Here is a 12,881-nt window from a genome sequence, read left to right on the forward strand (position 1 = left end):
GCCGGGTGGTGGTGGCACATGCCTTTAATCCCAGCACTCGGGAGGCAGAGGCAGGCTGATCTCTGTGAGTTCAAGACCAGCCTGGTCTACAACAGCTAGTTCCAGGACAGCCTCCAAAGCCATAGAGAAACCCTGTATCAAAAAACCAAAAAAAAAAAAAAAGAAAGAAAGAAAGGAAGGAAAGAAACACAATGAAAAACTGGAATAATGCAACAAATTTAGACAGTTTTATATTTCTTCCTGATTAATTTTACTTTCTTAGGTATAGGTTCAAATACACACAACCTACAATAAAGAAGCTAATGAGGTATAACTGCAAAGTACAGAGATAGAAAGTTCATAACTGATGGAGAGATTCTCTCTTTGTTCAGTTTGTTAATGTCCATTGAGTACTTCAAATGTGAAACTAAAAAAAGTGAATTTCAAATTTTACTCAGTTATTTACTGTGCTGGTTAGTTTCATGTCAACTTGACATAATCCAAAGTCATTTGAGAGAAGGGAACTTCAATTGAGAAAATAGCTCTACAAGATTCAGTTGTAGGCAAGCCTGGAGGGCATTTTCTTAGTGATTGATGTGGGAGGGCCCATTGCACTGTGGGTGGTACATCCCTGGGCCTGTGGTCCTTGGTTTTTATAGGAAAGCAGGCTGAACAAGTCCCAAGGAACAAGCCAGTAAGCAGTATTCCTCTATGGTCTCTGTGTCTGCTCCTGCCTCCAGATTTCAGCTCAGTTCCTGTCCTGACTTCCTTCAATGATGAGCAGTGATATGGAAATAATCAAATAAACCCTTTCCTCCCCCAATTGCTTTGGTCATGGTGTTTCATCATAGCAATAGAAACCCTAACTAAGACACCTATTTAATTTAGTTATGTGTGCATGTGTGTGCTTCTGTGCACTCCTATAGAAGTCAGAGGATAAGTCGTCAGAGTAAAGTCTCCTATCATGTGGGTCTTGACGATTGAACTCAGGCCATCCTCCTTGAAAGCAAACACTTTTACTTACTGACCTGACTTGATGGCCCTCATTTAATTTTATTAAAAAAACAACAAGAAATTAAACAAAATAAAAAAAGCCACAGAAGAAGCAATCATGCTTTGATCAATCTTGCCTGCTTCCTTGATTTATTTTTCTTTCTCTCAATCAAAACTTCTTTAAATCTTGTGAAATTTGCCTTCAGAATATATGTGGAGTCTTACTCTGTCCTAAATTCTTCATTGCTCCTATCTTTATCCTTGTCATCACAATCTCTCAACTTGCTTTTGCATTTCTTCAATTTTCAATTTCCCTGAATTCTTGTCACGACATCAGCCAAAGTTCCTGGCATGAGATTCCCTTTTCTACTACCTTTGTAGATGATAATATTTATCAATATTCTATTAAAAATTAAAAATAGTTATATAGATTTATGTCAGGATTTTCAGTTTGATTCCATCCATCAGTGTGCATGTTTTTGGCCAATACCATGCTGTTTTTATTCCTATAGCCTTGTAGTACCACTTGAAATTGGGGATAGTAATACCTCCAGCAGTTCTTTTATTGTTCAGGATTGTTTTAATTATCCCAGGTTTTATTTGCGTTTCCAAGTGAAAGACAAATTTTTCCTTTCAAGATCTGCAAAGAATTTGTTGGGTTTTGATGGGGAGTGCATTGATCTGTAGATTGCTTTTGGTCAAGATGATCATTGTTACTATATTAATTTTACTGATCCATGAGTATGAAAGATCTTTCCATCTTCTGATATTGTCTTCAATTTCTTTCTTCACTGTCACCTTCTGCTGGCAAGGATGTGTTGTAAGGGAAACACTTAATCATTGGGACTAGGAGTGCAAACTCATATAGCCACTATGGAAACCATTGTGGTGGTTCCTCAGGAATATGGAAATGAATCTATACATGATTCACTCTAAGGAATATACCTCAAAGATGTTTTATCCTACCACAGAGACATTGCTCAATGATGTTCACTGGTATTTTCTAATATTTCAGGAATTCAACATTGACTATTGATAGTTACTCAATAATTATTTTATGATATAACTCAAGAAATATAATTTTGATTTTGATTTTGAAAATCATTGTAACTCTAGGTCTGTGCTGGCTAATATGCAAGACACAATCAACAACTGGCTAACGAGCACTTGAAATATGTTTAAACCAACTTGAAATGTATTGCAGTATAAAAATTTCTTCTTGGTGGTAAAAAGTATGAAAATCAGAATGTGAAATGCCTAAAAATTTGTATCAAGAATTATAGGCTGAGATGATTAAGTGTTTTGTATGCTGGCCTAAATAAATCATTCAAGTTTCTCAAAAACTTAAAAATATTATTTCAAAATTTCATGTAAATGTACAAAATGTATTTTGATCATACCTACTCTCCATCTCCCCATATTTTCCTAGACTCCCCCCTACCACATATCTCTTTGAACTTCATATTCTCATCTTTTTGTTTTAATTTATAGACAGGGTCTCTCTATGTAGTCCTGGAACTTGCTATGTAGGCTGGCCTTGAACTCAAAGAGATTTGCCTGCTTTTGTCTCCCAAATGCTGGGATTAAAGCTATGTACCACCACCTTTGACACTTCTTTCTCTTCTAAAATTATAATCTACAAAATCTAATTAATTTGTGACATTCATACCTGAGTGTGGAGCCATTTGCTGGTGCACGGGCAACCTATCAATGGTCACATCCCCAAGGAAGAAGGGTTCATCCTCCCTCAGTAGCTATCAACTGCAAATAGCTCCTCAGTTAGGGAAAGGGCCTCATTAGCTCCTCCTCCATTCATATTGGAATATTGACTGGCTTGATTTTCTGGAGGTATTATGCAGGAAACTGCAATTCCTTCCACTTCATGAGCGTAATATCATGTCATATCTAGAAGACAGAATTCCTCCCCATCTTCTAGTTCTTATCTGTTGGCCTCCTCTTCTGTGATAGTCCCTGAGTTTTGGGGCAGGGGGTTAAAATGATTCCATTTAGGGTTTAGTATTCACAGTCACCTATTCTCAGCACTTTGCTACTTGTGATTCTCTGCATTGACTGTTGTCCACTGCAGAAAGATGTTATGAACAGGGTTGGGAATAACCCAGGTCTGTGGGTGTAGTGAAATACCCACCCCAACTTCACCATTGCACTGACTACACCCATTTAGGCATGGTCACAGGTGTGGATGTGATGGGGGAAGGCTAGGTCTGGAGTACTGGACCCCAGCTTACTCTCTTGGTTCCATTCCGGTCAGGAGAGCAGCCTGGGTGTGGATCCTTGGAGCTGGAACTTGCTGGTCATCAGTTTCTTATGTAAGTGACTTCTCCCCTGAATAAAATTAACCTATAATTAACCAAATCCCTTGAATCTTAATCTGTGCATCAATATGTGGGTGTTTATTCAGGGTTCTCTAGAGTCACAGAACTAATAGAATGGATCTCTGTCTCTGTCTCTGTCTCTGTCTCTGTCTCTGTCTCTGTCTCTCTCTCTCTCTCCACACACACACACACACACACACACACACACACACACACACACACACACACAGAGGAATTTATTGGAATGATTTACAGGCTGCAGTCCAACAATTGCTGGTGTGAATGGAAAGTCCAAGAATACCAGAGTTGCTTAGTTCCATGAGGTTGGGTGTCCCAGCTGGTCCTCTGTACATTCCTGAATCCTGAAAAGGTAGACTCCAACGCCAGTGAAGGAATAGATGTGCTGATAAGGTGAGGACAAGCAGGCAAAGAATGAATGGACCCTTTCTTTTTCATTGTCCTTATATAAGCTTCCTTATATATAGAAGTTGTGGCCCAAATTAAAGGTGTGCCTTCCTGCTTCAAGATCTGGATTAAAGGCATGTTGTGTTCCTGCCTCAAGATCTGGATCACAGTGAGCCTTCTATGTCTGGATTGTAATTCAATCCAGGTACAGTCAAGTTGACATCTAAGAATAGTCATTACAGTGGGTATAAATATAAATATCTAGAAGGTAGTTTGCCAACATGACCTTTTAACAACAACAACAACAACAACAACAACAACAACAACCATTTTCGCCCTAGGATCTATGACTCTCCTGGCTTTGGGCTTTTGATCAGGCTTGATTCTCTGCTGTGGAACTGGCCTCAAATCCATTCTGAGACCAGCTGGTTACTCCGTAGCCATGATGTCACCATTGCACTAGTGGGTATACTGTCCTGGTATGTATGTCAGTACTGTAGCATGTAAGCCTAGCACTGTTAAGATTACTGATGCCTTTTCTCTCCAGTAGCCTACAGAGAACCTTGTGGCACCATGAAAACTGTGCAGCAGGGAGGAAGTTTCCCAGCTGGCTCTACACTGTTTTATCTATGTCTTTGAGTGAAAATGTATGATGTTTTCAGCAATAGGATTTTATCAGGTGGTTACTTCCATTATTATTTTTGTCATATTTAATTTATTTCTTTCTACCCATGAAAGGACTGAGTTCATTGTCTGAATCACTTTTTTTTCCTTCTCTACCTCAGTTATATCCTAAAAGAGAAATTAAGGATGCTGCATCCATGAGGATAAGGGGCTTAATTTTTTTCAGTGTATTGTTTAGTACCTATTGCAGAACTTAGAACATCATAGCGTTCAGTATTATACTTGTTATTTGGTGGATGAATGAATGAATGGATCAACAAACAACCTCTCTTCTAGAAGAAATTCCTGCTGCATCCTATGACTGGACCACTGTTGTTGACAGAGGGACAGAGCCACAAAGACACCAAACACTTTTGTACATAAACAGTACACACAATACAAGACTGAGCCTTTTGTTTTTGGTTTGTTGCATTAAATACATAATTTTATTTTTTGTATTTTTTTTTTAGTTCAAATTGGGAATAAGCTTGCTTCACATGTTAATCACTTCTCCCTCCCCTCTCCTAACCTGCCCCCCAACCACCCACATCCTTTCACCCCATCCACCCACTCCCCAGGCAGGGTAGGGCCCTCGACAGGGCTCCCCAAAGTCCACCACATCATTCTGGGTCAGGCCTAGGCCCTCCCCCATGTGTCTAGGCCAAGAGTGCATCCATTCACGTGGGATGGGCTCTTAAAGTCCCTTCTTACACCAGGGAAAATACTAATCCACTACCAGGAGCTCCCTAGAGTTCAGAGGCCTCCTCATTGACATCCATGTTCAGGGGTCTGATGCAGTCCTGTGCTGGCCTCCCAGACAGCAGTCCAGGGGTATCCATGTGCTCCCCCTTGTTCAGGCCAGCTGATTCTGTGGGTTTCACCAGCCTGGTACCGACCCTTTTGATCTTCATTCCTCCCTCTCTGCAACTAGGTTCCAGAGTTCAGTTCAGTGTATATCTGTGGATGTTTGCCTCTACTTCCATCAGCTACTGGATGAGGGCTCTAGGATGGCATAAAAAGTAGTCATCAGTCTCATTATGGGGAAGGGAATTTAGGTTATGCTCTCCACCATTGCCTAGATTGTCATTCTTGTAGATCTCTGGAAATCTCACTAATGCCACATCTCAACTCGGGCCTATAATGGCTCCCTCTGATATGGTATCTCTCATCCTGCTCTCCTCTATTCTTCCCCCAACTCAACATTTTGGGACCTCCATTTCCTCCTCTCCCCTCCTCTTCTCCTGATCTCATTATGGCAGCTCCCTGACCCCCCAATTAGCTCATGAGTTCCTGCCCCTTCCCATTCTCTGGGGTCCATGCATTTTTATCTTAGAGTACTTCTTGTTTCCTAGTTTCTTTGGTGAAGAGGATTATAGGCTGGTAATCCTTTGCTCTATGTCTAAAATTCATATATGAGTGAGTACATACCATGTTTGTCTTTTTGTGACTTGGTTACCTCACTCAGGATGATTTCTTCTAGTTCCATTCATTTGCCTGCAAATTTCAAGATTCCACTGCTTTTTTTTCTGCTGAGTAGTACTCCATTGTATAAATGTACCATGTTTTCTCTACCCATTCTTCAGTTGAGGGGCATCTAAGTTGCTTCCAGGTTTTGGTTATTACAAACAATGCTGCTATGAACATGGTTGAACATATGTCCTTGTTGGATGAACGTGCATTATTTGGGTATATGCCCAAGAGAGGAATTGCTGGATCTTGAGGTGGACTAATTCCCATTTTTCTGAGAAACCACCATACTGATTTCCAAAGTGGTCTTACAAGTTAGCACTCCTACCAGCAATGGAGGGGTGTTCCTTTTTCTCCATATCCTCTCCAGCATAGATTGTCATTGGTGTTTTTGATTTTAGCCATTCTGGCCAGTGTAAGATGGTATCTCAGAGTTGTTTTGAGTTGCATTTCTCTGATGGCCAAGGATTTGGGGCACTTTCTTAAGTGTCTTTCAGCCATTTCAGATTCCTCTGTTGAGAATTCTCTATTTAGTTCTGCACCCCACTTTTTAATTTCATTGTTTGGTTATTTGGTGGCTAGCTTCTTGAATTCCTTGTATATTTTTGAAATCAGTCCTCTGTCAGACGAGGGGTTGGTGAAGATCTTTTCCCATTCTGTGGGTTGTCATTTTGTCTTACTGACTGTGTCCTTTGCCTTACAGTAGCTTCTCAATTTCAGGAGGTCCCATTTATTAATTGTAGATCTCAATGTTTGTGCTACTGGTGTAATGTTCAGGAAGCGGTCTCCTATGCGGTTTCTCCCACTTTCTCTTCTAGAAGATTCAGTGTGGCTGGATTTATGTTGAGATCTTTGATCTATTTGCACGTAAGTTTTGTGCATGGTGACAGATATGGATCTATCTGCAATCTTCTGTATGTCCAAATCCAGTTGTGTGTCTGCACCATTTGTTGAAGACGCTATCTTTTTTTCATTGTATAGATTTAGCATATTTGTCAAAAATAAGGTGTTCGTAGGTATGTGGGCTAATATCAGGGTTTTCAATTTGATTCCATTGGTCTATCTGTCTATTTTTCTGCCTCCACACTGATGTCCACATTCATGGGGTCTGGATCAGTTCCATGCTGGTTTACCAGTGATCAATCTGGGGGTCATGAGCTCCCCCTTGTTCAGGTCAGCTGTTTCTGTGGGTTTCTCCAGCCTGGTCTTGACCCCTTTGCTCATCACTCATCCCTCTCTGCAACTTATCACACACCTTTTTACTCTTTTCATTAGTAAATATTACTAAAGCTTTTATTTTATTAGTCAAAATTATATTATTTTCTTTAGTAATACTTAGAAGGCTTGTATATTATCAGCAGTAACCTTTTCTTACCAATTGTATCTTACCAATAAATTTCTAATATTTGGCACAGTTATCAAACCATTGTTAAGGATAAAATATGAATTACCAGACTAATAATAATAGTAATTATGACTTTCATTATACAAATCCTAGATAAGTTGTTTATCTCCTCTTTTTTTTTTTTTTCTGTGTGTATCCTGTTCACAGTAGCAGTGAACAGGGCCCTAATACCTGCATTGTGATATTTCCAAATGTTTAAATATTATCCTTCCCCCTTTTAAATATTTTAATTAGTTAACTAATAATTAATTAATCAACTAGTTAATTAACTGAGTAGTCTAGTTTACCATTTAAAAGTTCCTAAGTGTCTTACCTGTTCTTATGCCAATCCTCGAAGATAGGGTTGTGTGGATGTAGTGACAATGTTTGACCAGCAGGTGGAGTAGGGGCAACACCAAGGCAGCTCAGGTTCACACAAGATTCTGCTCCAAGGTCTGTTATAGCTGGGCAGAATCCACCCGGGAGGGCAGCTGCAGGCAGCACTAGATTCTGCTCCAGTACCTGTCCACTCTGAGAAGAATAGCAGGGGACCAGGACTCCGTGCTGGATGAAAATGATTCTTTTACTGTTTATTAACAAACAAATCCTGTGCACAGATATTAAAGGTAAAGGAAAACCTGAGATGGATCCAAGCTACTGTGAAGATACTCCACTGCTCACATCAGAGTCAGAAAAGCCGGCCCTTTGCTGCTTTCCGCTCTACCTTTTCCCCTCCTTTCCTCCATCCCCAAAGTAATCCCTGCCTCTTAGACTAAAATGATCTTTTCACTTGGATAGAGGATCGGTGACAGAATTTCCTTAACAATCAAGGGACTGAATTGCAAGTCTGGAATCATTTTTTTTTTTTTAAATTTTCTTCTTAACTCAGTTATGTACTAAAGGGAAATAAAAGATGTTGTATCCATGAGATTAAGTGACTATTTTTTTCACAGTGTATTGTTTAGTACCTATAGCAATGCTTGGAACATCATAGAATTCAATATTATATTTCTTAAACGATGGATGAAAGAATGGGTCAACAAATCACTTCTGTTTCAGAAAAAATTCCTGCTATATCCCATGACTGGACCACTGTTGTTGACAGAGGGACAGAGCCACAAAGACACCAAACACTTTTGTACACAAACAGTACACACAATACAAGACTGTGGCTTTTGAAGGGCACAGCAATGATAGGCGAGGTGGACTCTTACTAAAAGAAGAATGAGAAGGGGATGTGGAGTGGCAAAGCTGTAGGTGGCTAGTGAATCCAGTACTGATCACAGAAGTGTCCACTGGGCTTCTTTTCTTTCCTTATTCATCTGGGATTAATCTTCAGTTGGCAAGTTTAGTCAAACGGCCCCTGCATGCCTTGCTTTCAACACTTCATGTTCTTTCTCTCTACTGTGTGCAAAACAACATGGATGTAACAACAAAATAATTGGAATAGATTTTGAAACTTTCTTCAAGTCATGGTTTATTTGGCACGTTTTACCACAGGGAAAGGAAATTCCATGGGGAAGTTGGTCCCTTGGTTATAGGGGGAGGGTTGATTTACTACGTACAGTTCAAGTATGTGAACATTCAGTTGCAGTGCCTGGACTTTGTGTGGGTGGGTAGTTCTTTATCAAACAGGATCCCACAGACTCTGAGTTTATTGTTCTTAAGGATTTTGTTTCTTCAAAATTACAAATCCAGATTAGATGCTGTGAATTTCCCCCTTGTGATTTATAGTAGACTCTGCCCAGTGTGTTTTGCTTTTAAAAGCTGCCAGGATCCTTTTGATATATGGTCTAGGAGACAAAGCCAACTCCTTGACTGTAGTAACAATAGTCACCCCATGTCACCATTGATAGCCTATTTTTGAAAGAGTAATGATTGCTAGATAGTACCTGGAAAATTGTGTTTCTTGAAAATCAGTTGCCCCCTCTTAGCCAATGTCACCTCATGTATGAAAAGAGGGAGTTAGAAAAATCTTTGTATAAATTCAATTCAGCACTACCCTTGAGGTGGCTTAGTTGAGTATGAGCTGAGGGTCTTTAGTGAGAAATCAGCTGGGTGGTGACATTAGCTCTTGCTTGCTCTGGGATCATCATTTTCAGCAAGAATCCATTTATTCTCCCAGCACAGTTTTCCTAAGTCTGAACAAACCTTGAGTAGTGATGTGTTCCAGCAGGGTACCTGATACCATGCTGCCTTGGAGGCACATTGAATCCATTTGAAATTCATGCAATCCCTTTGTTGTTCCAAGGAAGCTAAGAGCACAGTAGCTGTTCTGATACAAGGTAGGTAGTGTGACTAGAAGTAAGGTGCTGACATGGGATGTTGGGCTAGTTAATTTTTTTTTATTAGAGCCATGAGAATTTATTTTTGAGATCAAGTGGTGGTTGAGTTGAGGTAATGAACTAAGCTCTTAACTGTTCTTATGGTATAATATACATAGCATGAAAAGAGATGATTCTGAAATTCCTTTACAGTTATGCATTCTATAAAGTACTATTTGGGGATTATCAGATTGGTGCCTTTATTGGTAGAGGTTCTATTACTTAACCCAAGTGTAGTCACATTAGTATCAAGCTGTTTTGTTGTTTTCCCTAGTCAATGTCTATGTTCTATCATGTGTGCTAGTATGAAGCAAAGTTGGAGGTATTTGGGGGCAGGGAGAGGAAGAAGAAAAAGAACAGGGAGGAGAGAGAGAGGGTAATTTTCATAGGCAAGGATTGTTTCCAAAAGATCTTGAGATGAAGCCTGGAAACACTGTGAACCTACACAATTCTTCTATCTCCAAGTGATGTCTCATGTTTGTTCTTGTAAATTTATCTTAATTTCTGTATAGATGAAGATTAAATTGTATTTAAGATCAGAAAAGAGTTATGTGTTTATTTAGATAAATATACATAACATTTCTAACAAAGATTATACTTAATTTGAACTCTTATCTTATGCCTTTGTCATAGATTCTGTTAATGAATGACTGGTTCATTTCTTGTTTTTGGTCACATAACAAGTCCTTGCTCAAGAAAGTAAGAGAGTATGCTTTCTATTTGGGTATATAAATGATGCACCATAGCTTTGATATATTAGATTATTACATTTTTCCTGTTGTACAGTGGTACCAGTTCACACATTCTATGTATGTAGGAAACTTAATAGCTCTGCCCCTCATGAAAGCTGAAGTAATTCAGAAGGGAGACACTTGAGTGAGCAGAAAGCATCGCCTTTTGTTGATGAAGATGATAAGAGAGATGGTGGCTTACATCTGTCCAAGTAGTTTTTGTGTGGTTTACTCACCAGAACAGATAACACATATACACAGGCGTGACAGCATTGGATGTACTCAACCATAGAGACAGAGCTCCAAGGAAAAAAGTGTATTATCTGAAATACTTATTTAAAAAGAGAAGTGGGTAAGGGCCATGCTTGTCTACTCTCTTCTTCCAAGTCTACTCAGTTTTCAAGCAGGGTGTGGCTGCAGTGAATTTTTACTGTATCTGGGAAGAAAAATCTCTCCTGATAGTCTCTGTCACACGTGTCCTTACAAATGGCAGTTCTTAATAAAAAATAAATCTGATTTGTCATATTTGATGATTTACAATATGTAAATATTGTGACTTTGACTGGCATAAGTATATCAAGATGATGCTCTTGAGTGTGAAGTTTGGGAAAGATTTATTAAAGGCAGTTGCAAAGGGCTTCCATACTCTGCCCCCAATATTTGTGTGGGGTTAGACTTTCTTTGCAATGTTCTAATGGAAGTACCTTTGACAGGAGTTTGTTCTCTTGAGTGGTTGTAGTGGTCTTCATGTTTACAACTGAATATGAGACCAATGGTAACTTTTACACTAGCACTAGTTATCTCTGTTTTGCTAAACACCTTTTCAAGTAAAGAGCCTTAATTGATTTTTAAAATGTGTGGTTCATTTTACATTTTATGGGAATTTACTCAATTAATGGTGAGACATGTTTTCACATACATTATACTGATACAACAGAAAATGGATACTTCTTGACATACAGAGAAAAGAGGGTAAAAAGTATGCCAAGGGAATTCACCAAGAAGAAGAGGTATCAAAGTACAGTAAAGAAGTTCAAATAAATAGTTTCTTAGCTTGAATGAGTGTCTAGACTCAGAATATGTTGTTACAGTCATCAACGTACCAGAAGGTAGGAAGACTGGTTCTGAACCCAGAATTGACCTCTGTCTATGGGCAAGCAGTCATTTCTCTGGATTTCTGTTTTCTAGCGATGAAACTAAGTGAATTACAATATCATAAAATGTTAGAGTGCTGAATTATGAATTAATACATATTGGTTAAGGGAATGATCACTAAGTGGTTTGCTTTCTCTGACATCCTATAAATGGTGTAAACTGATGCTACAATGTTTTATTTCAGGACCGTCCCTGTCTGATGTCCTTTACTCCTGAAAGGAAGTCATGACCAGGGCAAACGTGACTGAACTAATCATCACTGGCCTTTTCCAGGATCCAGAGGTGCAGAAGGTGTGCTTTGTCCTGTTCCTCCCTGTGTACCTGGCCACAGTGCTGGGCAATGGCCTCATTATAGTAATGGTCAGCATCAGTAAGAGTCTGCGTTCTCCCATGTATATCTTCCTCAGCTCCTTGTCCCTGGTGGAGATCTGCTACTCCTCTACTGTTGTCCCTAAGTTCATCACTGATTTACTTGCTAAAGTTAAAACCATCTCCCTGAAGGGCTGTCTGGCTCAGATATTCTTTTTCCATTTCTTGGGGGTTGCTGAGATCTTTTTGCTTGTAGTGATGGCCTATGACCGCTATGTGGCCATCTGCAAACCTCTTCATTACATGAACATCATGAGTCATCAAGTGTGTCACCTGCTAGTGGGTGTTTCTTGGCTGGGAGGCTTTTTACATTCTCTAATTCAGCTACTTATCACTGTTCAGTTGCCCTTCTGTGGTCCCAATGTGATTGACCACTACTTCTGTGACCTCCAGCCATTATTCAAGCTGGCCTGCACTGACACCTTTGTGGAGAGTGTCACTGTAATGGCTAATAGTGGCTTAATTGCTCTGTGTTCCTTCCTTGTCTTGGTGTCTTCCTATGTCATCATCCTGGTGAACTTGAGGAACCATTCTGCAGAGGGGAGGCGCAAGGCCCTCTCTACCTGTGCCTCTCACATTACAGTGGTCATCTTGTTCTTTGGTCCTGCCATCTTCCTCTACATGCGACCTTCCTCTACTTTCACTGAAGACAAACTTGTAGCTGTTTTTTATACAGTCATTACCCCCATGTTGAACCCTGTCATCTATACACTCAGAAATTCAGAGGTGAAAAATGCCATGAGAAATTTGTGGGTCAAAAAACCTAGGGATTGAGTGTATGATAGCTAAAGAATGGGAACGATTTTCAAAAATGTAAATTATTGTTGAAGTTGATCTCTTCTTTGTGAGATATTAAAAAATGGTGGCCACAGATATAAGATTATCACATTGCTGCTTCTGTGACTTTCCTTAGTAGGTCAAAACTCCATGGTAACCCAGTGTTACATGCAACACAGTGCTGAGCTGCCCCTATGGAAGTTTATGGAACTCAATTATCTTCCTGATACCTGTTTTTAACATGACTTGAGTAATTCGAATATTCAAGCCAAGTAAAGATGTAAGGACCATTAAAAATTTG

General features: G+C 39.5%; 1 protein-coding gene across 1 annotated transcript; it reads left to right on the plus strand.

Moving 5' to 3' along the window:
- Positions 1–11,659: 11,659 nt before the first annotated feature.
- LOC100764006 (olfactory receptor 4B1) lies at positions 11,660–12,577 on the plus strand. Its single transcript, XM_027420904.1, has one exon. The coding sequence runs from the start codon at positions 11,660–11,662 to the stop codon at positions 12,575–12,577; it is 918 nt and encodes a 305-aa protein (XP_027276705.1).
- The last annotated feature ends 304 nt before the right edge of the window (positions 12,578–12,881 follow it).

This window comes from Cricetulus griseus, chromosome 6 (assembly GCF_003668045.3).
Source record: "Cricetulus griseus strain 17A/GY chromosome 6, alternate assembly CriGri-PICRH-1.0, whole genome shotgun sequence".
NCBI lineage: Eukaryota > Metazoa > Chordata > Mammalia > Rodentia > Cricetidae > Cricetulus > Cricetulus griseus.

Bases quoted from the DNA above. Each gene is read 5' to 3' on its own strand.
- LOC100764006 (XM_027420904.1), top strand. From the start codon at position 11,660: ATGACCAGGGCAAACGTGACTGAACTAATCATCACTGGCCTTTTCCAG.